The sequence below is a fragment of the Phyllobates terribilis genome, unplaced genomic scaffold (genome assembly GCF_046119375.1).
Source record: "Phyllobates terribilis strain yellow unplaced genomic scaffold, ASM4611937v1 Scaffold_12__6_contigs__length_324123572, whole genome shotgun sequence".
Lineage (NCBI taxonomy): Eukaryota > Metazoa > Chordata > Amphibia > Anura > Dendrobatidae > Phyllobates > Phyllobates terribilis.
In genome coordinates, this window is record NW_027362772.1 from 261650822 (window position 1) to 261678407 (window position 27586).

The 27586-nt window shown below is 46.8% G+C and overlaps 1 protein-coding gene and 1 long non-coding RNA gene across 3 annotated transcripts in view; one reads left to right on the forward strand and one right to left on the reverse strand.

The window, feature by feature from the left end:
* Nucleotides 1–7627: 7627 nt before the first annotated feature.
* The window catches only part of LOC141172574 (solute carrier family 2, facilitated glucose transporter member 5-like), a 51215-nt gene continuing 31256 nt past the window's right edge, over nt 7628–27586 (forward strand). Inside the window, exons 1-2 of one of the 2 annotated variants that reach the window (XM_073656931.1) lie at nt 7628–7748; nt 24492–24593. In XM_073656931.1, the coding sequence (XP_073513032.1) occupies nt 24540–24593 (54 nt within the window). In that variant the 5' untranslated portion in view covers nt 7628–7748; nt 24492–24539. Of the gene's footprint in view, nt 7749–11906; nt 11937–24491; nt 24594–27586 lie in introns of those variants that run through there. The other variant, XM_073656930.1, reaches the window with a different exon arrangement.
* On the reverse strand, nt 18277–23065 carry LOC141171587 (uncharacterized). Its single transcript, XR_012252350.1, has 4 exons — nt 22971–23065; nt 22674–22737; nt 18789–18880; nt 18277–18408 (listed from the first exon to the last, which is right to left on the reverse strand). It is a non-coding gene; the product is annotated as an uncharacterized lncRNA (long non-coding RNA).

Below are 27586 nucleotides of genomic sequence, written 5' to 3' on the forward strand. Positions count from 1 at the left end.
CTTTTATGTTTGCTCCTTATTCATTATTTAATTTGCAGCTTTCTTAACTTTAATTGGTTTTGTCTGTTTTTCTTCTGTGTTCAGCAATGTGGCCGTGATTTTTCTTACCCAAATGTTTTCATCTAAATCATCAATTGCGACTTTACTAATTGTCACAAATTTTTTGCTCTCTGCTAGAGTACAAAGTCTATCTCTAAATTTATTTATTTATTTTTTTATTCAGGGCTAACATGCAACAATTTAAAAGGCTCATGTGACTTTTTACCATAAAAAGCTGCAACAAAATGTAAAAGACAAGAAAAAATAGCATCTTTGAATTTGCGCAAAACTCTTCAACTCCGTTTTGAAAAAAAAATAGCGATGAATACAACACGACAAAAAAAGAAAAGTCACTTAGAAAAACCTGCGCATGTTAAATCGGCGTCAAAAGTGTATGAGAAAGTTATTAGCAGGAGCTTTACCATCAGACTTAAATCCTTGTTACCACATAGTCCCTTTGATAGAAAACTCGGTCGGTTATATAATCTATTCACACATCTATATGATCTATGTCCGTAGTGCATTGGAACAGCATTATCTGTTGTAACAAGCACCAAGCGTGCTGGACACCGAGCCTAAGGCTTCATGCACATTGCTGTATGGCAGTATTTACTATGTGGTCTAATATACGCGGTGTTGTGTTGCTCACCTGTCCTGGCTCCAGCGCTGGGCTCTGCTTCTTCCTTCCCCAACAGCTTCCTCTGTGCTAGTCTGCACCAGATTCCTATGGAAACCCGGCATGCACCTTTGATGTCATCATCAAAGGCCTTTTTAGGCCGGCTTATGTGACTGATAGCAGCCGGAGGATTCACTGCTTTCCAGGAGTCAAGTCACATTTCCCACTTAGCTCTGCTACAGACGGATGCCTGATTATTTACTCAGCTGCTCCTGAGTGCTATCCAGCTTCTATTCGTCTATTCTATTCCTGATGCATTGATTTTTCAAGTTACCTGCCAGCCTACTTATCCGCTATTCCAAGGTACGGTTCACACCCTCATCTCTTCTGCGTCAATGTACCTGCCAGCCTACCCATTTCTGCTATTTCAAGGTGCTATCCCCAGCCTTAACCTGCTGCATTAAGGTACCTGCCTGCCTTCTCGTCTCTGCTATTACAAGCTGATGTCTACATCGTCAACTATCCTGCAACAAGGTCCCTAATTGCCTACTCAACACTGCTGTTCCTTATATGCTATCATGGTGCAGTCATCAGGTATTTCCGGCTCTTTTGGTCCACCTGCCATCCTGCATCCGTATCTGCACTCCTGTGGCAATGTTCTGATTGCCTACTCAGCTCTGCTGTTCCTATATGCTATCCTCACTCTTTGTATCATGGTGCAGTCATCAGGTACTTCCAGCTCTTTTGGTCCACCTGCCATCCTGCATCCGTGGTCTTTTCTCTACCTCACTATTCCACATACTGTCTGCTTGTTCTGCTCCACTACATCAAGGCCTCTGATCTGCGCCGCTCACCCTGACTTACAACTTAGCAAATTCACCTCCCCAGGTGAGCCATAACCATACATGTATAAAAATGTGTACATGCATTATGCATGTCACCATAGGACTATATCCAACCCCTGGCAAAAATTATGGAATCACCGGGTACGGAGGATGTTCATTCAGTTGTTTAATGTTTAAAAAAAGCAGATCACAGACATGACACAAAACTAAAGTCATTTCAAATGGCAACTTTAGGGCTTTAAAAGAAATCAAGATAAAAAATGTGGTACTCAGTAAGGGTAATTTTTTGCAGACCAGGCAGAGGGAAAAAATTATGGAATCATGAAAAACAAACACACAAACGGACACTCCAATACATCACTAGTATTTTGTTGCACCACCTCTGGCTTTAATAACAGCTTGCAGTCTCTGAGGCATGGACTTAATGAGTGACAAACAGTACTCTTCATCAATCTGGCTCCAACTTTCTCTAATTCCTGTTGCCAGATCAGCTTTGCAGGTTGGAGCCTTGTCATGGACCATTTTCTTCAACTTCCACCAAAGATTTTCAATTGGATTGAGATCCGGACATTTGCAGGCCATGACATTGACCTTATGTGTCTTCTTTCAAGGAATGTTTTCACAGTTTTTGCTCTATGGCAGGATGCATTATCATCTTGAAAAATGTCATCATCCCCAAAAATCCTTTCAATTGATGGGATAAGAAAAAAATGTAAACTTGGGCATTTATTGAAGATGTAATGACAGCCATCTCCCCAGTGCTTTTACCTGACCTGCAGCCCCATATCATCAATGACTGTGGAAATTTGCATGTTCTCTTCATGCAGTCATCTTTATACCTCTCATTGGAACGGCACCAAACAAAAGTTCCAGCATCATCACCTTGCCCAATGCAGATTCGCGATTCATCACTGAATATGACTTTCATCCAGTCATCCACAGTCCACGATTGCTTTTCCTTAGCCCATTGTAACCTTGTTTTTTTTCTGTTTAGGTGTTAGTGATGGCTTATGTTTAGCTTTTCTGTATGTAAATCCCATTTCCTTTAGGCGGTTACTTACAGTTCGGTCACCGACATTGACTCCAGTTTCCTCCCATTCGTTCATCATTTGTTTTGTTGTGCATTTCCTGTTTTGGAGACACATTGCTTTAAGTTTCCGGTCTTGACGCTTTGATGTCTTCCTTGGTCTACCAGTATGTTTGCCTTTAACAACCTTCCCATGTTGCTTGTATTTGGTCCAGATTTTAGACACAGCTGACTGTGAACAACCAACATCTTTTGCAACATTGCGTGATGATTTACCTTCTTTTAAGAGTTTGATAATCCTCTCCTTTGTTTCAATTGACATCTCTCGTGTTGGAGCCATGATTCATGTCAGTCCACTTGGTGCAACAGCTCTCCAAGGTGTGATCACTCCTTTTTAGATGCAGACTAACGAGCAGATCTAATTTGTTGCAGGTGTTAGTTTTGGAAATGAAAATTTACTGGGTGATTCCATAATTTTTTCCTCAGAATTGAGTGATTCCATAAATTTTTCCCTCTGCTTGGTCTGAAAAAATTACCCTTACTGAGTACCACATTTTTAATCTTGATTTCTTTTAGTGTTTCTTAAAGCCCTAAAGTTGCCATTTGAAATGACTTTAGTTTTGTGCCATGTCTGTGATCTGCTTTTTTTCAACATTAAACGACTGAATGAACATCCTCCGAGCCCGGTGATTCCATAATTTTTGCCAGGGGTTGTAGTAGTGGGCAAAATTATTGCTGCTGTTGTTTTTTACTTTAATCCCCCCCCCCCCCCCCCATTGCTTTTTTTTAATCAAGACTGGCATTTTGTACACCAGTCTTGATCCTAAGTCGGCTTGAGTAAGATTCTCCAAACATATATTAAGACATGTGCCTTTGAATGAATTTGGGCCATGTTCTGGACACCTGTGCGCCATCAAGATTTACTTCATCCAAAGGTTTTATGTAGCCAACTGTGAGCTTCTTGCAACAGTCCACTGGGAGTTTTTTTTGTCCTACTCTTCCACTGTGATTCTCTCAAACATTGGCACATCTTTAGGAATTGAGTACATTTTTGCTGTAATTTGTGCCTGAAAAGTGAATCTGACGAGCTGTGCTAGGCTACTCCCAGTTCTGCTGAGCTCTGACCATTTTTCTTAAAATTGACAATCGTTCCAGATGTCCCCAGCTCAGCCTGAAGTTCTTTAGACATTTTACATGATTTCTTTGCCATATTTCGAACCAACTTTTGTAGAGGTTGCTAATTTGTTATTCTCATTCCACTCTGTCCTGGAAGGTTCTTAACAATTCCACGAGTAACAAACTTTTTGATAACATTTTAAACTATTAAATTGAGTGTGCCATGGCCTTTGGAGATAGTTTTGTACCACTTTGATGTTCTATAAACAGTTAAGGTGTCTTTACTCAATTCAGGAGTAACAGCATCTAATAAAATATGAGCCCCTATGTTGTTGTCTCATCACTATTGATTATCATTGCAGGGTTTTTTCGGACCTGGGACAACTTTCATCAGGCACTGTATCAAGTTTGTAAGATACACAATGTTAGGATTCGACTCTGCTTGCTCATTCGATCGGTTATCATGTGATTGCTGATATACCGTTGAAATCCAGATGGGGGTGCCGGGTTCTCCTCCACTCAAGAGCCTCATAGCATCTGCAAGGTCTGCAGTATAGAATCCGTAGAAGGAAAAGCTGGGGCCCACCGGAGGATTTTCTGCTTCTCCGGTGGGCCAGTCCAACCCCTTTTAAAGAGGTTGTCCACTTAATTTAAGGTGCACAGTTCAATTTCCAGCTTTGATACAAGACCATTTCCTATGTCAACGTGACCAATGCAATTTAACTGGCTCCTTTTAAAATATAATAAAGACCCCTTCTCTGTCTACTCACTGGCTGTGGCTTTGCTATTAAGATGAGACAGCCAGCCTCTTCACAAACACAGCACTGATGAGATGTTGGCAAAGAAAGGACACTGAGATAAATGTAATTGCAAGGATCCGGGTATCTTTCTTGATTCAATTATGTTAGCAAGTTTTATGTGTTTATAATCAAAACATGTCTAAAGATAACGTAAAAAATTTTTTTAAGGGGACAAGCCCTTTAATGCTACCCATGTAAATGTAGTGCTGGTGAAAACTACAGAATATTAAACCTATCTCATTGCAGCATAAACTCATGGCAACCTGACTCTACTGTTGTGTCGCTTGTTTTTTTTTTTGCAACCGTTTTAATAAATATCCCCTCCATTCTACTCCTGGCAATTGTGCTGGGGTCAGGGTAGAACGGAGGACAAAAATTCTCCATTCAGAAGCTCAGTGCAGGACCCAAGAGGGAAGGGGGGGTCCCAATGATCTAATAGTTATCATATATCAAGTGGATAGGTAATAAATTATTTAGGCTAGAATGTGCATTGATGGATGAATGTGAATTCTGACATGTGAGTAGATAATTTTGATTGGGGTCTAAAAGTTTGCACTCCCCACTGAATTGCCAATAATAATGGCTCCAGAACACTCTCTAATACAATTGAAACCCTATAGAAATATTTCCACCTCTGCCTGCTGGCAAGTGTAATCTGTTTCTACCTCAGTCTGTCTGGCTCAGTGGTTAGCACTGCTGCCTTGCAGCACTGGGGCCCAGGGTTCAAATCCCACCAAGGACAACATCTGCAAGGAGTTTGTATGTTCTCCCCGTGTTTGCGTGGGTTACTCCCAGGTTCTCCAGTTTCCTCCCACACTCCAAAGACATACTGATAGGGAATCTAGATTGTGAGCCCCAATGGGACAGTGATCATGTCTGTAAAGTGCTGTGGAATTAATGGCGCTATATAAGTGAGTAAAAGTGCCTCTCACTAAATTAGAATATCATCAAAAAGTTAATTTATTTCAGTTCTTCAAAACAAAAAGTGAAACTTATATATTATATAGAGTCATTACAAACAGAGTGATCTGTTTCAAGTGTTTATTTCTGTTAAACACAAAAGTCATTATCTCAGTAAATTAAAATAATTAAAAATCATCTGCAAAGGCTTCCGAAGCATTTGAAAAGGTCCTTTAGTCTGTTTCAGTAGGCTCCACAATCATAATGAATACTGCTGACGTGACAGATGTCCAGAAGGCAGTCATTGACACACTCCACAAGGTCCCAGAGTTCCAATTTTCATTTGGAAATCAAGGTCCCAGAGTCTGGAGGAAGAGTGGAGAGGCCACAATCCAAGCTGCTTTTGAGGTCTAGTGTGAAGTTTCCACAATCAGTGATGGTTCAGGGAGCCATGTCATCTGCTGGTGTAGATCCACTGTGTTTTATCAAGACCAAAGTCAGCGCAGCAGTCTACCAGGACATTTTAGAGCACTTCATGCTTCCCTCTGCCGACAAGCTTTTTGGAGATGGAAATGTCCTTCTCCAGCAGGACTTGGCACCTGTCCACACTGCAAAAAGTACCAATACCTGGTTTACACACAACAGTATCACTGTGCTTGATTGGCAGCAAACTCACCTGACCTTAACCCCATAGAGAATCTATGGGGTATTGTCAAGAGGAAGATGAGACACCAGACCCAACAATGCAGACGAGCTGAAGGCTGCTATCAAAGCAACCTGGGCTTCCATAACTCCTCAGCAGTGCCACAGGCTGATCGCCTCCATGCCACACTGCATTGATGCAGTAATTGATGCAAAAGGAGCCCTGACCAAGTATTGAGTGCATTTACTGAACATACATTTCAGTAGGCCAACATTTCACATTTTAAAAACATTTTTCAAGCTGTTGTTATAAAGTATTCTAATTTACTGAGATAATGACTTTTGTGTTTTCATTGGCTGTAAGCCATAACCATCAACATTAACAGAAATAAACACTTGAAATAGATCACTCTGTGTGTAATGACTCTCTATAATATATGAGTTTCACTTTTTGTATTAAAGAACTGAAATAAATTAACTTTTTGATGATATTCTAATTTTGTGAGAAGCACCTGTAAATACCTGCAGAGATTGCGAGATGGATTACCGAAAGAGGAGACAACTCTTTATCTCTCCGCTTCTGCTCTCCTGTCTGTAAAACTGCATAGGGGCATAACCGCGGGGACTTTTAGTTCAGGGCAGACAAACCACTGGACAATAGTAGGAGCATTGTATGCTGGGAAATGAGGAAAGCAAGTTCCTGCATCTATAGTGCTGGCAGAATATTGCTGAAGAACAGCCTACAGAAAAAGAGTTGGTGGCAAATTACAGAGCTTGAGAATTGGCAAAGTTCCTGGATCTATAAGACTGGTATGTGCATCAATACATCTGTAACTTGTTGAGTGTGATAAGACCATGCTTTTCTAGCGGTTTTGCGTGGGAAGACCGGAATGGAATGAGAAGAGTAATAGAATAGTATCTGTAGTTTGGGCTTTTTTTTACAATCTCTAGTCCATGATCCTGTATATATGAGATGTGGGTTGAGGGGTCATCACATTTCCAAAAAGACTCAATTTAAAGGGCAAGTTGCCTCTTCAGAGAAAAAGAGGACTTGAACTCTATAGCGCCACCTATTGGAAGCAGCGATCCTGCAAGTCACAATCGACCCTTTAACGAGTCTTGCAATATAAGGAAACATCCACTCCAGCTGTTGCAATAAGACTTCTAGGATCCAAAACTGGCGAGAAGATAATCTTGCAAGAAAAGGGAAAGTGAGAAGAAGGGTGTCGTGGATGGGCTGAGACTGTTTCCAGGTCAAAGTAGGTGAAGACGTTCATCAGGCTACAAGGAATATGTGAGAAAGAAATAGAAAATAACCCACAGGTAGGGAAAAAATTATTTTCTAACATACTTTATGATTTCTCTTTATGCATCTTACATTTTACATAACTTGGTGATGTAAAACTAAGACCTCTTAAAATTAACACCCGCAGTAAAGGAACATTTATTTTGGACAACCCATATGTGGCACTTTTAGAAAACCTTAAGGTTCCAGAGCCCATTTTGCCCTTCTGATGTTATTAGTTCATGTGCAAAGGAATGATGAATGGACATGATATGTATCTAAATTATATTTAATTGCAAGTTATCATTATTCAAATCATTATCATAGATACATCTGGAAAAAACCCAAGTCAGGTGAGGCTGGCGTTAGAGCCAAGGAGGTGTGTTCATATTCTGGCATAATGAGGAGGATACATTTACTTTACTTACCAAGTTACATAAAAAGAAGTGAGAACGTGGCTCCTGGAGAAGAGCTGTAGGTAAGTGCACACAGATATATGCGGGCGATATAGTTAGTAGCGGACTGATGATATCATGTGGAGTTATGATAGAATAATCTTAATAGTATCTTCTCCAGGAGGTGATGATTCTCCAAAATCATGGAATGGCACAGTCTTATGTAGGTTAGAAAGCAGATGGACCCAATGAATCCCGTCATGATAGCTATTAACAAGTGATCGGACTTGATCCGCTGAACCCTAGTGGAAGAGGTCATATAAGATCTTAAAAAGATCCCACCAACTCTGGTCCATGTGCTGTCCGATATTATTATATCATAGCCTCATTCAATGTGTGGCACCCCAGGGGTCCGGTTGCCACAGTGGCTTTGCCTCCCTAAAAAGAGGTAATGCCATGCCTGGAAGCAAGCAGGGGTCCCCTAGTCAGGGATACTAAACATGCAACACTTCCTGGCTCCAGACCAGCAAGGGGAGCCCCCTCCCCTTGGCAACTGGCATCTGGGGGCGGGGTTAGTGAGTCTTAGTGTCAGGAGTTGAGCTTAGGACGTCGAGGAGACAAGAGCTAGGGACTGGAGCTGAGGTAGCTCGTCCTAGCTAGAGAAACACAGAGGACCGGAGTCCGAGGCTGTGGGGCACTGAAGACCCAGCAGCAGATACCGTAGGGCAGGAGATTGAAGGTCTCCTGGCCCCATCAGACGCCCGGAGGCTCAGCAGCACAGAGGGACCAGCACCACCACGTTGGAGCGACGCGGCAGCAAGGCCCGAGCTGCAAGCCATACGAGTGAGCACAGAACGTTACACTCAGGGACGTGGGCTATAGCACAGTTACAAGCAGCAAAGCCAAAGAGTATAGTGAGAAGGGGAGGCCTACAAATTCACCTGGCAAGGAGGACTCTATGTTTGCTTCCAGGCTGACTGGACTCTTACCTCTAGCCAGTACCCCAATCCAGGCTTGCCTAATTGTCATCAGTAAAGACCCTGGGACTGCACTATACTGACTCTGTGGTTATTACTGCACTACGACACCCTGCACAACCACCAATATCCACACCCTGCCCTGAAGCTAACTCTTCCTGTGGGGAGTCATACTATCCTTGCTGCAGTAACACCAGCTTCAGAGGACTGTTCCGCAGCGATGGCCCCCTTTAGCCGCATTCCACAGGTGGCGTAGTCGGACTCTTTAATAAAACCCATACATATAATTTCCCTTGGATTGACCGCCCTGGGTCACGGACCGGGTCACCACCACAGTGACTACAACCCCCAGCATCTACCAGCCCGGCACCCGGTACCCCACGGTCCAGGGGGCGCGTCAAATGCCCTTTTTCAGTATAAACCCAGCTTTATGCAAATCTTAGGTTTTATTATACTCCATCGCTTGTCAATCATTGCTAGTGATTCCAACCAGTAGTTAAACATCTCCTCAGGCACATGATATATAAGCCAATGTTCGTTCTGTGTCCTCGGTGCCACCATATATATACTTTTCCATGTAGACGTACATGTTGTAGGGCATGTTGGCTCTCAGTCTAGTTAATGTGACAATAATAAAAGTTAAAGGCTATTATGTAAATGTGGCACCCCAGGAGTCCGGTTGTTACAGTGGCATTGCCTCCCTCACAAGGGGTTGATGCCATGCCTGGAAGCAAGGAGAGGTCCCCTACTCAGGTTTTACTAGCATGCAACGCGTCTGGCTCCAGACCAGCAAGGGGAGCTCCTCCCCTTAGCAACTGGGATCTGGAGGCGGGGTTAGGTAGAGTTAGTGAGAGCATTTGAAGCCAGGATAGTGAAGAGGAAAGACCTGGGGAGTGGAGCTGCACGGCAGTTCACCCCAGAGGAAGAGCAGAAGAACTGGACACCGGAGTCCGAGGTTGTGGGGCACCGAAAGCCCAGCAGCAGGCCCCATCAGACGCCCGGAGGCTCAGCAGCACATAGGGCCCAGCACCGCCACGTGGGAGCGACACTCCAGGAAGGCCCGAGCTGCCTGCCATACGGGTGAGCACAAAGACGTTTTACTCAGGGACGAGGGCCACAGCATAGCTATACGTAGCAGGGCCAAAGAGATTAGTGGAAAGGGAAGGCCTACAACTTCACCTGGCGAGGTGGATCCCCCAACTTGCTTCCAGGCTGTCCGGACCTCTACTACCAGCTAGTACCCGTGCCCCAGTCAGCCTAATCACCGCAAGTAAAGATAAGAGGAAACCGCCATTAAGTTGTGGACTGATTATTAACTGCGCCATCCTCTGCGCTACACCATAACAGCAACGTCTACACTGCCCTGGAGCTAAGCTCTACCTGTGGAGAGCTAAACCAACTCTGCTGCATTAACAACAGCTCCAGAGGACCTGCTCCGCAGCGGCAGCTCCCCTTAGCCGCATACCACAGGTGGCGTCACAAACTGTATATAAGAACATTAATTCCCCTGTAAATATCCCCTTTTTACTGACCGCCCTGGGTCACGGACCGGGTCACCGCCACTGTGACATCTCCCCTAGCAACGACCGGCCCGGCACCGAGTACCCCACGGCCCAGGGAGCGCGTCAACTTGGCGTCACGAACAGGATTCACGAAGCCCGGTATAACCGGGTCCTGTGTGCCATAGACTGTACTGAACTGTGTTATCACGTCATTTGCCGTCAGCCAAGGGGAAGCAGGAGGCCCCGATCCGGAGCCTCCGGGTAAGAGATCCTTCCGCCAGCAGAGCAGCATACTGGTACATCAGCAGACGCCCAGGACCTGGCTGAGGTTCACTAGGGGGGAGGAGGATGCCCAATCGAGGAGAGGATTCAGCTGCTGTCGCTGCCACTGTAATGCCGTTATCAATGCCGTATATACCAGGGGCGGCATGGTTGCCCCAGTACTCAGGGGAGTCGCACACCCTGAACGACTTTGAGGAGAGACTGCGCAGTTTGTTTAAAGTGTACCCCCTGTCTGAGGAGCAAAAAGCATCCTCATAGGCCAGCTAATCGGTGCAGCCCAGAGAGAGGTGAAGTCCTGGCCGGGCAGGGACAAAGGCACTGTCAAGGAAATACTGGCCCGGTTGAAGGATACCTTTGACACCCGCACCGCAGCGGAAATTAAAATGAAGTTCTACGGGTGCAAACAAAGGGTGCAGGACAGTGTACGGGACTATGCTCTAAACCTGCAGGAGGCGCTGTGGGCCATTAAATAGGTGGACCCCGACATTGTGCGAGACAAGGACAGATTGCTAACTGAGCAGTTTATTGAGGGGCTCCTGTCTAACGCTCACCGGACACAGCTGCGCATTATGGCTCTGCAAAACCCTGATCTGGACTTTGCGCAATTTAAAGACCGAGCCATCTGGGTGCTGCGAGAAGCAACCCCAGGTGGCACTGCATCCCTCCGGCGTCCAGCTATCACATACCACCAGGAGGTGGCGTCCTTTCCCCCAGCACCTGTGGAGGCTGACGCGCAGACTTTAGACAATGACCTGTCTGCAGACCTACGCCTTTAGGTCCAGGAGCTGACCAAAAGTGTGGCTACACTAACTAAAACCGTGCAGGCCATGCAAGTGTCTCCAAAGAAAAAGATCCAGCTGTCTTCCAGTCCAGATGACGTCCCGTGGCGACGACAGAGAAGAATTCCACCGACCAGAGGTAGGAACAGTGATCGCTACGACCAGGACGGACAACCCATCTGCCGCCGCTGTCAAAAGGCGGGGCACTAAGCAAGATTCTGTAATTTAAACGAGCAACACCTGGGGCAGAGGGCCAACCCCCAGGAGTAAGACGACCAGGCCCACAAAGCTGGCGAGACAAGTACGTGGGAGGACGACCGGTCCTGCCTGTCGTGCTTGATGGCATCCCAGTGAACGCACTGCTTGACACTGGGTCCCAGGTGACCACGATGCAATATATCCTTTATAAACAATACTGGACTGATTCAGACATTACCCGCCGTCCAGATGAACATCTTAGTATCTATGCCAGCAATGGTCAGCCCTTGCCTCAGGTGGGGTATAAAGAGGTGACCATAAAAGTTGGCCAAGTAGAACTGCCATCACAAGGAATGATTATTGTTGATATTGATCACCGAGAAAGTCATCCTATGATAACTATAGGCACCAATGTGATAGAAAATTGTCTTGGAGAAATTATTGTTTTGTTGCAACAGGTCGCAGAGACTGCCAGTTCCAGTCAGCAGCGAGTTCTGCAGAAGGAAATCAGAGCCCTGATGAAAAGACAACAGGTAGAGCTGTCTGGTGGAGAAGTCGGCAGTGTCAGGATGAGTGATCCATTCCCCATTGCAATGCCCCCTAGGAGTGAAATGTTAATATGGTGTCGGGCAGCAATCGGTCTCAGGGGTCAAGATTATCAGGCCCTAGTAGAACCCGTGTACTCTGATAGTAGGCCCACCATCTTGACGGCTAGGGGGATAGTCGATGTCCGCAAGGGGAGAGTACAGATATTCATCCTGAATTGTGGCGATAAAGAGGTCCATTTACCCCGGTATGCTACCCTTGCTAAGCTGTTCACTGTCAGTAACAACGCAATAAAAGCAGTGGAACCCCTGTCTCCGTCCAAACCAGCGGAGGATAATGGCTCCAAGGGGCAGATGGAGGATTGGTGTCAGAAGCTACAAGTGGGCACTGACTCCACCCCTTTGCACCAAAAGCATGGAGTATACCGGGTGGTCCAAGAAAATGAGCGAGTCTTCAGCAAACACCCACTAGACTTTGGGCAGGTAAAAGGGGTCCAACATCATATCCCCACGGGAGATCATTCGCCCATCAAAGAGAGGTACCGGCCTGTACCCCCAGCTCACTATCAATGTGCCAAAGGAATGTTACGGGAGATGAAGGAGGCTGGGGTGATCAGAGATAGTTGTAGCCCCTGGGCAGCTCCATTAGTTCTCCTTAGAAAGAAAGATGGTACAATGAGGATGTGTGTTGATTACAGGCTGTAGCATCGGCGTCTCTGCCCCGTTCTAGGCAGAGACGCCGTCCCTCTCACCTCCCCGCTCCTGGCGCGGCGTCCTCCAGCGCTGCTCTCCCCGCTGCTTCCGGCGCGCGCTCCTTCCCCGGCAGTGTGCTTAGGGCGCGCGCGCGCTCCCCCTCTCTTAAAGGGACCGCGCGCGCCGTCCTAAGGAGTCCCCGGCCAATTGCCGGAGGACCTCCCATATAAAGGGCACCTCCTCCAAAATGGAGGTGCCCGAGCAATGTTGTTTGCACCTGTGTCTCACCTGTGCTTCAGCCCTCAGGTCCCGTTGCCAGTTACCTGCCAGATTCCTGCCAGCTTGCTGCCTTTGTCCTGCCTGATATCCAGTCACCTGCCTGCTAGCCTGAGGTCCGACGGTCTGCCTTCCAACTCCTGTCAGTCTGTCTATGGACCAGCTTGCCCGCTCACCTGGGAGCGCACACCTGTTACCTGCCTGCTAGCCTACCTGGAGGCTCCGCCGTCACGTGCTGTGACCATCTGCCTTTTCAGAGACTCCTGCCCGCTCACCTGGGAGCGCACACCTGTTACCTGCCTGCTAGCCTACCTGGAGGCTCCGCCGTCACGTGCTGTGACCATCTGCCTTTCCAGAGACTCCTGCCCGCTCACCTGGGAGCGCCCACCTGTTACCTGCCTGCTAGCCTACCTGGAGGCTTCGCCGTCACGTGCTGTGACCACCTACCATTCCAGAGACTCTCGCTTGCTCACCTGGGAGCACACATCTACCATCTGCCTGCTAGCCTACCCGGAGGCTCTGCCATCACAGGTCGTACCTACCCTTTACCCAGAGACTGCCCCGGTCACTTGCCGTAACTCCCTGCCCGTTCATCCAGAGACTGCCCCGGTCACTTGCCGTAACTACCTGCCCGTTCTTCCAGAGACTGCCCCGGTCACTTGCCGTGACCTCCTGCCCGTTCTTCCAGAGACTGCCCCGGTCACTTGCCGTGACCTCCAGCCCGTCCACTCAGAGATTGTCCCGGTCACCTGCTGTGACTGCCTGCCCGTCATCCCTGATTGCCACCCGCTCCCTTACAAGGACCGCCCCCTTGTATAGTAGCTCAGAGGTTCCGCCTCCCAGACCCGTTACACAGGCAGATTAACCGCATTACACATAAGGACGCCTACCCATTACCCAGAATTGAGGAATCAGTAACATTGACATCAGCTAACTATTTCTCCACTTTGGATCTCACCAGTGGGTATTGGCAGGTTCCTGTGGCAGAGGCAGACAGAGAAAAGACCGCGTTTACAACACCAATGGGCCTCAGCGAGTTCAACTGCATGCCATTCGGGCTCTGCAACGCCCCAGGAACCTTCCAGCGGTTAATGGAGTGTTGCCTGGGAAACAAAAACTTTGAAACCATCCTGCTGTACCTAGACGATGTAATTGTCTACTCGAAGACATATGAAGACCACCTGGAGCACCTGGCCGAGGTGTTCGAAGCCCTATCTGGTTATGGCCTGAAGGTAAAGCTGTCCAAGTGCCACCTGTTGAAGCCCAAGGTGCAGTACCTAGGTCATGTTGAAAGCGCTGAAGGTGTAGCACCAGACTCTAAAAAAGTCACTGTGATAAAGGACTGGCCAAGACCCTCCACTATCAAGTAAGTGCGGCAGTTCCTCGGGCTGGTAGGCTACTACAGGAGATTCATCAAGGGTTTCACCAAGATAGCGGCACCCAGGCAGGACCTCTTAGTGGGCCAGTCCAAGAAGGCCAAGAACCCGAAACCTCCGTTCAAATGGGGTAAACCAGAAGACGAATCTTTCACTCGACTGAAAATGGCTCTTACTGGAGACGAAGTGCTGGCCTACCCCGACTATGGCCAACCCTTTACACTCTATACGGATGCCAGCAACGTGGGATTGGGAGCGGTGCTGTCCCAGGTACAGCAGGGCAGAGAGAGAGTGATTGCCTACGCCAGCAGGAAGCTCCGGCCCACGGAAAGGAACCCCGACAACTATAGTTCCTTTAAGTTGGAGTTTCTAGCCATAGTCTGGGCTGTAACAGAGCACTTCACTTCAAACACTACCTCGCCTCCTCCAGATTTACAGTCTTCACAGACAACAACCCGCTGACGCACCTGGAGACTGCGAAGTTTGGTGCCCTAGAGCAACGATGGATGGCCCGACTGTCTAACTACGAGTTTACCATCAAGTGTCGGGCGGGGCATAAAAACGTTAATGCTGATGCGCTGTCCAGGATGACTAATTTGCCGGATGGGGGAGAAGACCCGGAAGATCTGGAGGAGATAGAGCTACCCCCTTTCCATCGTCACGGGGTGACCCAGTGCTCCCACTGTGTGAGAGACAAGCGCTCCGCCAGCAGAGAGGCCACTTTCAACCCATTGCCCCATCATGGATGGGCAGAGACGCAGGATAGCGACCCAGCTGTCCGCCTGGTAAAGGAGTTGCTGACACAAGCTGACTCGCACCCTGATCCAGATGCTCCACAGGAGACCCAACAGTTGTGGAAGGAGAAGGGCAAACTCTTCATCTACGAGGGAAAGCTGTGTCAAAGAAGTATCAACTCCCGGACACACGAACTGGTCTGGCAGGTGGCAGTCCCGAGGCGGGATGCGCCAATGGTCTTAGAAGCGTACCACGATGGAGCAGGACACTTCGGGTGGAAGAAGTTGGAAGTCCTGCTACTTGAGCGATTCTACTAGGTTGGCATGAGGAAAGCAATCGAGAGATGGTGTCGAGAGTGTGGTCCATGCAACCTGACACGAAAAGACCGTGATAGCCAGAGGGCTCCCCTGCAGCCCATACTCACCAAATAGCTACTTGAACTGGTAGCCTTGGATCACGTGAAGCTAGCCCTAAGCCGGTCAGGCTATGTCTACGCTCTCACCATAGTAGACCACTACTCCAGGTTCTTGGTAGTAGTGCCAGTGAAAAAACAGACAGCTCAGACGGCAGCCAAAGCGTTCCAACAGCACTTTTGTCGCCCGCACGGTTGCCCTGAACGGGTGATACCGACCAAGGTCCAGCCTTTGAAGCAGAGGTGTTCCAGGAATTCTGTAACTTGTACGGCTGCAAGAAAATAAGGACGACGCCGTATCATCCCCAGACCAACGGGTTGTGTGAGAAGATGAACCAGGTGGTAATAGATCTGTTGAAGACGTTGCCCCTTGAAGAACGTAGCCTGTGGCCAGAGAAGTTACCAGATTTGGTGGACCTATATAACCACATCCCGGTGAACTCCACCGACTGTACACCCGCTTACCTGATAAGAGCAAGACCTGGTAAGCTACCCATCGACTTAGACATGGGAGTCTTAACACCAGAGACGACATCACCAGATGCAGATTGAGATACAGAGTGGCAGCAACAATACCGCAAGGTGCAAGAATGTGTTGAGAGAAGTTTGTCCCAGGCGAGACAGAAGCAAGAGAAAACTTATAAACTTATAATCAGCACGCACCTGCCGTTCCCTTATCACCTGGAGAACAGGTACTTAAGAGGAAAAGACGAGTCCATAAATTAGATGACCAGTGGGAGGTTGAGCCATACACCGTCCTACCCTCAAATTACGATAACACCAAGGGGTGCCTCATCAGCAAAGATGGAGGGGAAACTTCAAGAGACCACTTGAAGATATGTCCTGAACAGTTGAAACACAAAGAAGAAGACCAAGACAGCCCTCAGCCCACAGAAGAGGTGGAAGAAACGGTCCAGACAGTCCTTGGAGCATTTCCCCGGTCTTGGACGCAGGTGAACAGAGCAATTGTGGTACCGGTCCTGACCTTTCTCCAAGCGGCCTCACGGGAAGCTGCAGAGGCTCCAGAACATCTGGAAGACCAGTCGGCCCCAGAGACAGATGCTTCATCAGCAGCAGGTCAGGAGAATCTACCCTCTGCTAGCAGTGAATCTGTCATACCCAGGGTGAGTCAAAGAATTCGTAGGAGATTACCCAGCCTACCGGTGTTACCTCAGACTACCCGTAGTGTAGTTCACACTGAACCCACCAGGCCAGGGGTAGACACTAGGGACCAGGGTAGGTCAGTGACAACAAATGTACTACGTAGATCGACCTGGAGTACTAAAGGTCAGCTCACTTGCCGCTGGAGGAACTAAAGTGTAAGAGAACTAAAGAGTATGCTATAAATAGTTGTAATCGTTAAATAATGTTAGAAATATATATATTTGTTAAATTTATGAACAATTGGACCACAGGACTAGGTGTGGTCAGGACAATGTTGGATATAGTTACTAATTGGCCTAGAAAATAAACCGCAGGCGTGGCTGAAGACCAGGCACACCGAAAGAGTGCCCTGAAGCCACGCCCAGGGACGATACACAAAGTGGGTTGATGCGGTTCCCACCAGCCAAATTTCAGTTACCTGGATTGTGGTGTAAAGACTAAGCGCCGCAGTGACTGCTGTACGTTTTTGCTTGGGTTTTTGTAGTTTTTGCTTTTTGAGATTTTGTAAACTGTTTGTAATGTGAATTGTTATTGTTAATTGTTAATTTTAAAAGGTACCCTCAGTCCAGGAGTACTGAAGTTAACTAGGGGGGAATGTGGCACCCCAGGAGTCCGGTTGCCACAGTGGCATTGCCTCCCTCACAAGGGGTTGATGCCTTCCCTGGAAGCAAGGAGGGGTCCCCTAATCAGGTTTTACTAGCATGCAACACTTCCAGGCTCCAGACCAGCAAGGGGAGCTCCTCCCCTTAGTAACTGGGATCTGGAGGCGGGGTTAGGTAGAGTTAGTGAGAGCATTTGAAGCCAGGATAGTGAAGAGGAAAGACCTGGGGAGTGGAGCTGCACGGCAGTTCACCCCAGAGGAAAGCGCAGAAGAACCGGACACCGGAGTCCGAGGTTGTGGGGCACCGAAAGCCCAGCAGCAGAAACCGGAGGGCAGGAGACTGCAGGTCTCCTGGCCCCATGAGATGCCCGGAGGCTCAACAGCACATAGGGCCCAGCACCACCACGTGGGAGCGACACTCCAGGAAGGCCCGAGCTACCTGCCATACGGGTGAGCACAAAGACGTTTTACTCAGGGAGGAGGGCTGCAGCATAGCTATACGCAGCAGGGCCAAAGAGGTAGCACAAAAGGGAAGGTCTACAACTCCACCTGGCTAGGTTTATCCCCCAACTTGCTTCTAGGCCGCCCGGACCTCTACTACCAGCTAGTACCCGTGCCCCGGTCTGCCTAACCGCCGCAAGTAAAGATAAGAGGAAACCGCCATTAAGTTGTGGACTGACTATTAACTGCGCCATCCCCTGCACTACACCATAACAGCAACGTCTACACTGCCCTGGATCTTAGCTCTACCTGTGAAGAGCTAAACCAACTCTGCTGCATTAACAACAGCTCCATATAGCCGCATACCACAGGTGGCGTCACTAACTGTATATAAGAACTTTAATTCCCCTGTAAATATCCCCTTTTTACTGACCGCCCTGGGTCACGGACCGGGTCACCGCCACTGTGACATCTCCCCTAGCAACGACCGGCCCGGCACCGAGTACCCCACAGCCCAGGGGGCGCGTCATATACCTGTGCACACCTTTTTTTTGTATTGTTTATTCGCTTCCTAGATTTCAAAGTTAAGAACATTTCTAAACAGTCTTCATTAAAAAGTTTCGATCACTAGCCTCTAAATCCATCATCTACCATATTGCTTAAACACAGACCTCACATCCAACCTGTATTACAGGGAGAGAGACTCCCACAAGAGAAAAATCTGAAACGTGGATCAGGCTGCAAACTGCATATCAGGAGGTTCTGAAAATGAATAAAAGATTGAAGATTGAAATTGAAACTTTGTGTTCTGTAACATCAGCAACTTATCTAAGGTTTTTGCATAGACATTTCATCCCAGCCATCTTCTCATTGATATACAGCCCATTAATAAATATTATATTAACCATGGGATTTATTATTGCATCACATGCTCCAACTTCACCAGTCCATGATTACCACAGTGGGTAGCGTGTGAACTGCGGCTGATCAGTGTATGTTTTGCAACTAGCGCAATGTGAATAAATCGCACCTTCCTCTCACAAATTTAGGATAAGAAATTTGCAAAACGTATTTTTCTTCATGACAGCCATTGCATAATGCATTCCTAATAATTATTAGCCATAGTGTATCTATTTCTTTACCGTGTCATGATTAAGGCTTCATTCACACGTCCATTTTTAATCCATCATAGTCTATAATGCTGTTCACATATCCATGTTTTTTTTCTATGCATCTGCAAAAAAATCACCGCAACAGGTTAATTTTTCTTTTTTTTAATTTGAGTCACAAATCAAAATCACCAACATTCAAGTCTATGGATCTGTGAAAAATCCAGGTGCAATGTATTGTCCATTTTAACAATGTAATGGGAAGGAGAAGCTTTGCAATTTTTTATTTTTTTCATTTTGTATTTTAAAATCACTTGAAAAAAAAAACAAAAACATTTTTGTTGTGTTTTTCAGGGCTTGTTTTTTTTTGTGGGATGAGCTGTAATTTTCATTAGTGCTATTCTGGAGTCAATTCCATTTTTTTTAGTTTTATATTTTGTAATAGGAGTTTTTGTATTTTTTTTCTGTATATTTTTTAATATTGTATTGGCTTTGTTTTCACACTTTATTTAGTCCCTCTAGAAGACCTGATTATGCAGTCTGTGATCACCAGATGATAGCATCTGCATTAACACTGCTGATATGTGATTTTTGGTGGACAGGTTAATTAATATTGTATAACCTATAATTTATTAGTTAATGTCCAGCTTCACCTGCTGAAATTACATTTAATCACAGATGTATTTTTAGACATCAGTTCATCGCACACCCCATGTACATAGATCAGAATTACCTAACTCAGAAAAAATTATTTATTATTATAGCGCCATTTATTCCATGGCGCTTTACATGTGAAAAATGGGTGTACATAGCAGAAACAATTACAACGCAACGGCAAACTGGTACAGGAGGAGAAAGGACCCTGCCCGCGAGGGCTCACAATCTACAAGGGATGGGTGAGGATACAGTAGGTGAGGGTAGAGCTTGTCATGCAGCGGTGTGGTGGAGCGATGGTTACTGTAGGTTGTAGGCTTGTCGGAAGAGGTGGGTCTTCAGGTTCCTTTTGAAGGTTTCCACGGTAGGCGAGAGTCTGATATGTTGGGGTAGAGAGTTCCAGAGTAGGGGGGAAGCACGGGAGAAATCTTTTATGTGATTATGGGAAGAGGAGATAAGAGGGGAGTAGAGAAGGCGATCTTGTGAGGATCGGAGGTTGCGTGCAGGTATGTACCGGGAGACTAGGTCACAAATGTATGGGGGAGACAGGTTGTGGATGGCTTTGTATGCCATACTTAGGGTTTTGAACTGGAGTCTCTGGGCAATGGGGATCCAGTGAAGGGATTGACAGAGAGGAGAGGCCAGGGAATAGCGGGGGACAGGTGGATTGGTCGGGCAGCAAAGTTTAGGATAGATTGGAGGGGTGCGAGAGTGTTAGAGGGGAGGCCACAAAGCAGGAGGTTGCAGTAGTCGAGGCGGGAGATGATGAGGGCATGTACTAGTGTTTTTGCAGATTCGTGGTTGAGGAATGTGCGGATCTGCGAGATATTTTTGAGTTGGAGTCGTCAGGAAGTGGAAAGGGCTTGTATATGTGGTTTGAAGGAGAGGTTAGAGTCCAGGATTACCCCAAGGCAGCGAGCTTGCTGTACTGGGGAGAGTGGGCAGTCATTGATTTTGATGGATAGGCCATGTGGTGGGGTTGAGTGAGATAGGGGAAAGATGATGAATTTAGTTTTATCCATGTTAAGTTTTAGAAATCTAGCCGAGAAGAAGGATGAAATAGTGGACAGACATTGTGGGATTCTAGTTAGTAGGTGTAACATACCTGGCGGCGTCCTTGCATGGTGGTCCATCTCCCACTGTGCAAGAGCGCGCACTTGATCTCCAGTCCAGAATGTCTCTCTGGCTTCCCTCCATGCTGTCTGTTTGTGTCTGTTTCTGCTGCTTAAGGGCGGCGCCCGATCACTTCCTGCTTTTTGTACCTGCTGTGGGTCACACCCCTTGTGCGTCCTCAGCCTATTGCTGTCTGTCACCTGGTATATAGCTCAGCTGCTCCCATCTATCCCTGCCTGAGCATAGTGTTTCATTCAGTGTGTGCTTTCACTCTGAAGGTGCCAGGTCCCGTTCTTTGTCTCCTGTCTTGCGGTATCAGTTCCCGTGTCTGAACTGAGTCCTGTCTATGTCTCCTGCCTTGCGGTATCAGTTCCCGTGTCTGAACTGAGTCCTGTCTATGTCTCCTGCCTTGCGGTATCAGTTCCCGTGTCTGAGCTGAGTCCTGTCTTTGTCTCCTGCCTTACGGTATCAGTTCCCGTGTCTGAACTGAGTCCTGTCTGTGTACTCTTGCCTGCTGCCTTTCCTGGAGGCTGTATTTCCAGTCCTGTCTGAACACGCTCCTTGCCTGTTCGTCCCGCCTCTCTGGGGGCCGATTACCCAGACCTGCTCCTGTATCTTGTCTGTCCTGTCTGAACACGCTCCTTGCCTGTTCGTCCCGCCTCTCTGGGGGCCGTATTCCCAGACCCGCTCCTGTGTCCCGCTCCTGTGTCGGTCTCGTCCGTACACTCAGTTCCAGTCTGTACTCTCTCCTATCTTTCATCTGTCTTTTCTCTATGTCTGTTCCTTTCCTTTTTCTGCAGAGTCTGAACTCGTACCTAACTCCTGCCTGTTGTCTCTGTACTCCCGTTTGTGAGTTTGTGGTCCACTCGCTACTTCTCTGCAAGTACCCTGTGGGTATCTGGCTCTGCCTTTCCCTTCCTGTCTGTTCCGTGTGAACAGAGCCCTGTCCCCCCTACTCAGCCTTGCCTGCTCTGACTCCTTTGCTCACCGCTCCGGCGGTTCTAGCCTGCTCTGACTCCTTTGCTCACCGCTCCGGCGGTTCTAGCCTGCTCTGACTCCTTTGCTCACCGCTCCGGCGGTTCTAGTCTGCTCTGACTCCTTTGCTTACCGCTCCGGCGGTTCTAGCCTGCTCTGACTCCTTTGCTCGCTGCTCCGGCAGCCTTGCTCCGCTCTGACCCTTTTGCTCGCTGCTCCGGCAGTCTCGCTCCACTCTTTCTCACCGCTCCAGGCGGCCTCGTCCTGCTTTACTCTTGCTCACTGCTCCAGCAGTCTCGCTCAGCTCTGATCCTTTGTTCACCGCTCCTGGCGGCCTTGTCCTGCTCTACTCTTGCTCACCGCTCCAGGCGGCCTTGTCCTGCCCTGTTCTCGCTCACCTCTCTGGGCGGCCTCACTCTGCTGTGTTTGTCCGCCACATCTGTGGTTCTGTTCCTGAGTCCCAGTGTGTACTGGGTCCTATCCCGCCAGTGTCCCTACCTGCTAGTGCCTCCCTGTCTGCACTCTAGCTGTGCTTGCCTGTACCCCTCTGCCTGCATTGATCCTGAGTCCCAGTGTGTACTGGGTCCTATCCCGCCTGTGTTCCTACCTGCTAGTGCCTTCCTGTCTGCACTCTAGCCGTGCTTGCCTGTACCCGCCTGCCTGCATACCCGCCTGCCTGCATACCAGTCGTGCCTGCCTATTCCCACCAGTCTGTGTGCCAGCCTACCAGTCTGTTCCTGCATTCCCTGGTGTGGGTCAACAGCCGTGTCCGGGGTCTGTCCTGGAGTAGCACCTGGTCCCTCTGCTTGGTTCCTCCTTGGTGCACTGGCGTCGTATGCCGTCGTACGACCCTGGTCGGATCGGGTGAATACCTAGTTAAGCCCCTCCAGGCATTCACTCTCCGGCACGGTCCAGTGGAATCACTACAATCACACGCACACGCCGCTCAGCCCGGGCGTGTGCATAACAGTAGGGAGGAGATACCGGGTCCAGAGAGGTAGATCTGTGTGTCATCAACATAGAGGTGATACTGAAAGCCGTGAGACTCTATGAGCTGTCCCAGGCCGAAGGTGTAGACTTAAAGCATATAAGATAAATCTGATCATTCCAACAATTTATAATTAACCAACTGCATTGTCTCAAATGGACTATGAATCCAAGCAAACATTGACTTACTTGTGAAATATTCTCCATGGCAAATACAATGAGATCCAGTGATATGCAGCCGTATACTTACTGCCTGAAAAATTATTATATTCTGTAAAACGTTTTTGTATCTATATATCATATATTCCCAAGCACAAATACGTTTTCAGTTTATAACATACAGTTAGACTTTTTGTAGCTGTTGCTCAAAAAAGGGTTTGTGCTAACATTATAAGCTATCACTAGAGATGAGCATATCGATTATCCAGTCCAGTGTCCAGGTCATTGGTACTTTGTGGCTAGACGATAGTCCCACGAATCTCTTACCTTCCAATGTCCCCAACACAGCTTTTGATTAGCCAGGGCTGGCACGACGTCAATAAAGCGTCATGATGCCTCGATGACATTGCTCCAGCCCTGATAAATCAAATGCCACCCTGGGGACTTTGGACGGTAAGAGATTTGCGGGCTACTGGCTTGCCGCCCGGTAGCATTGACCTGGATGCTGGACCTGAGTCCTGAGAATTGATCCGCTCATTTCTAGTAATCACCTAACCACTAGAGTGATAACTTGCTGATCGGTAGTGGTCCGACCTCTGAGACCACCACTGATCTTGAAAATGGGACTCTGAAATTCCCTGTGGAAATAGAATATTGGTCATGCAAGCACTGTATTCAGTCTCATAAAAAAAATAATTGAGCAGAGGTGCAGTATTTTAAGGCCCCGTTTCTTGGGATTGGTTGGGATCTCCGTCAGCAAGTTATCACCTATCCTGAGAATAGGGCTGGGATCATATCTTGAAAACTGGACTCTGAAATTCCCTGTAGAAATAGAATATTGGTCATGCAAGCGCTGTTCTCTGGTATCTTCACCAGTCTCATAAAAATTAGTTAAGCAGAGCTGCACATGCACAGTATTTTAAGGCCCCATTCTTGGGATTGGTTGGGATCTCTGTCAGCAAGTTATCACCTGTCCTGGGAATAGGGCTGGGACCCATAATGATCTTTAGAACGGGCCACAGAAATACCCATGAGCAGTCCCATAGACAATCAATCGAGAGGAGGTGTGAATACGCATCATTTTATAGAGCATTTCTTAGGATTGGAAAGGGGCTCAGTTGTTTCCAAGTTATCATGTGGATTGGTGATAACTTGCAGGCTTAGCGCTTGAGAATGATAGACAGATACTTATCCATTATGTAATACCATCAGGGAAGTGTCTGATTGACTCTAAATTTATTCTGCAGCTGGACAACGACCCCAAATTTCCAAACAATGTCATTAAGAACCATCTTCAGTGTAGAGAAGGACAAGGAGTCTTGAAAGTGATGACCTGGCCCCTGAAGAGACCAGATCTCAGCATCATTGACGCTGTGGACTTGGAATAAAACGTTTCTTCTGCTCATTTTGCACCAGTCTCTAATAAAAGTATAAATCACCATTGATCACATCTATGCATTATATAACTAAAGAGGTTCCAGTAGCAAGCATGGGGAGTTTTACTTGCCGGGAGTTGCCCTCACCAATATTGCTCCTGTATCTGGAGAACTTCTGCTAATTAAGTATTATAAAATTGCACCTTCAACCCGGAGTTACACTTTAATTTATTTAAAAGGCACAAATAACTTAAATATAATGATATAACCATCATTATACTCCAGCAGCCCCAAAACTGCACTTTTTATCATTAATTTATATAGTAGCTGTTACTATTTACTATAGTGAATTTTGGCAACGTCCCCAGTCAGAAAAAAAAGCCTACAAAACAGAACAGTTAATGTCGCCTGATTTGATAACATGGCCAAAGGTTCAGAACAAAGTCTCTTTTCACTTTCTGTATTTTTATAGTGTTGGATCAAGGAGTGCAAGGCGAGCGTTCACAGGGGTACAGCACTGATGGCGCTGGAGACGGAAAATGAGGATTCTGTGGAACCGGTAGAGAAGAAAGAAGTAAGTGATGACCTTGGGCGCGTGTACCCCACTAATCATGACCCATTATATGCATTTGCTAGTGATTATTCTCTTTTAACAAGTTTTCTTACTACAGTTATTTGCTCTTTTCTTACTATGATTTGTCTTTCCTAATAAAGTTTAAAGAAGAACTCCACTCATATCCAAAAACTTATTTAACTGGTAATATGGTAACAATAGGATAGATAGAATTAAAACTACCTACGTTATATTTGCCACTGAAACAGCAATGACCCACTGAGACACAAACTCCACAAACTCTGTGAAGGGGTCCTGTAGTATCTGGCACAACAACATTATAGGGGTTTTCCAGGTTTACTTTTTATATGGCATAGGTATCCAGTGTGAAAATAATAAAATTGGGATTACTGACTCCCTGGGATTTGTTGACATTGCTGCAACAGTCATGTTATGGCTACAGCATGTTACTGCTGCTGCCAATCACTGGGCTCAGTGGTCTTGTGCCACCTACATCAGCTTGACTGCTGAGCCTGGATGATCAGGTACAGAGGCGGAGAAGCAATTCTGGATCGGCAGGGGGTAAGTAGCGCTAATTTTCTGACTTTCTTACACAAAGGACGACTATGTCATAAAAAAATTAAAACCACTATAAAAGCAGATCCTTTAAGCTTTGATGTGTAGTTTTATGAATTGAACTTGTGTGATGCTCTATTGTATTGATATCTTCTGACTTTAGAGGTCAATCCATTATCCTGAACTTTTTTTGTCACCTTCCTCCCATTTTGGAGATGCTCTGTACATTGTCATAGTTATTCAAATCCTTACGCTTGCCCATTTTTCATATCAACATCAAGAACTGACTGTTCACTTTGTACCAAATTTATCACCCCTGCGCTATTGTCAGAAGATTATTAAAAAAGACCTTTCACCAAGTATTTCATGTTGAACTGGACACATGATGTGAAAGTCACTGCAGAGCGGAATAATACACTGCTCAGAAAAATAAAGGGAACACTCAAATAACACATTCTAGATCTGAATGAATGAAATATTCTTATTGAATACTTTGTTCTGTAGAAAGGTGAATGTGCTGACAACAAAATCACACAAAAATCATCAATGGAAATCAAATTTATTAACCAATAGAGGCATGGATTTGGAGTCACCCCCAAAATTAAAGTGGAAAGCTACACTACAGGCTACCCTTGTTGCGGCTTACAGGCTGCTGTTTTTGCCGCTGCATCTGCCATTGCGTTTCCTCTGCTTACCTGGTCGGTGCGTCTGGTATGTGCTCTTACCTTTATGACAGCTACTTGTTTGGGTAGTTGTAGCGCATCAATTAACTGCTGGACCGCATCAGCATTCTTAATGGGGTGTCCTGCTGCCGTCAGGAAACCTCTTGACTTCCATATTGGACCAAAATCATGCGATATACCGAATGCGTACCTAGAATCTGTGTAAATGTTAACAATACTACCTTCCGCTAGTTTACAGGCCTCGGTTAGGGCCCTAAGTTCAGCTTCTTGAGCCGACTGGTGTGGGAGCATTGGTTCTGCCTTGATTACTGCATTGAGGGAGACAACTGCATATCCAGTATGGAAGGTACCTGAATCGTCCTGATGACGGGATCCATCTACAAAAAATTCAAAATCTGCATTTTGTAATTCATGTTCAAATACAGTAGGTAAACCTGCCGTTTCTTGTGCCATCATTTGTACACAGTCATGAGGAACTTCCTCTCTTGGATCTTCCTTAAAAAGCACAGTACCTGACTCCTCCTTTAGATCCGAGAGAGGTAACAAAGTTGCTGGATTCAGGGTAGTACACCTCTGTAAAGAAACATTGGGAGGCATTAACAGTGCACATTGTAACCTGAGATGATGTGCTGCTGAGAGGTGAGCGGGTTGCACTTGATTCAATATAGTGTAGACATCATGAGGTGTTAGAACGGTGAGCGGGTGATCTAGAACAGTGTCTGCGGATTTATGGAGTAATAGTCCAACAGCATGCAGAGCACGTACGCAGGATGGTGCACCTCTGGCTACCGCATCCAATCTGCCACTAAAGTAGGCAACAGGTCTCTGATTATCACCGTGTGTTTGAGTTAAAACTCCTGCTGCATGTCCAGCTTGTTCATGAAGGTACAGAGTAAATGGGAGCTCATAATTAGGGGTACCCAAAGCTGGAGCGGCCAAAATACGGTTCTTGAGAGAATAAAAACAGTCTATTGCCTCTGATGTTAGTACAAAAGGTGTTGGGGTAAGACAGTCATAGAGGGGCTGCATTAAAACAGAGACGGCATAAATCCACTGTCTGCAATAGGAAACAAGTCCAAGAAAAGTTCTGAGGGCTGCAACATTAATGGGGACGGTGAATGCCTGTACTGCTTGTTTGCGTGCATTTGTTAAATGACGAGCTCCTGGTGTAATGCAATGTCCCAAAAAGGTGACTGAAGATTTACAAAACTGAAGCTTATCTTTCGATGCCTTGCAGCCAGCGTGATAGAGAAACAACATAAGCGATATAGTCGCACTATGACGTTGTTTCCTGGAGGGGGCACAAATGAGCAGGTCATCGACATATTGCAGAACAACGATATGTGGTTCAGACCATCCCTCCAGTATTTCCTGCAGACTTGCAGTGTACATTGTGGGTGAATTCTGGGCACCCTGTGGCAACACTGTCCATGTATACTGACTACCCTGGAATGTGAAAGCAAACAGGTACTGGCAGTCAGGATGTAATGGTACACTGAAAAATGCATTTGCCAAATCAACCACTGAAAAGCAAAGAGAGTTAGAAGGTATCTGTGACAGAAGAGTATGTGGGATGGGCACAACTGGTGTTAGAAGTTCTGTGGCTTTGTTAACCAACCGGAGGTCATGGACCATTCTATATGCGGCTGGTTGTCCTGGCACACTCTTTTTCTTTACTGGGAACAGGGGAGTGTTGCAAGGGGATTGGGTTTTGACTAGGACTCCTCTCTGTAGTAATTTTTGGACCTGCTGGGC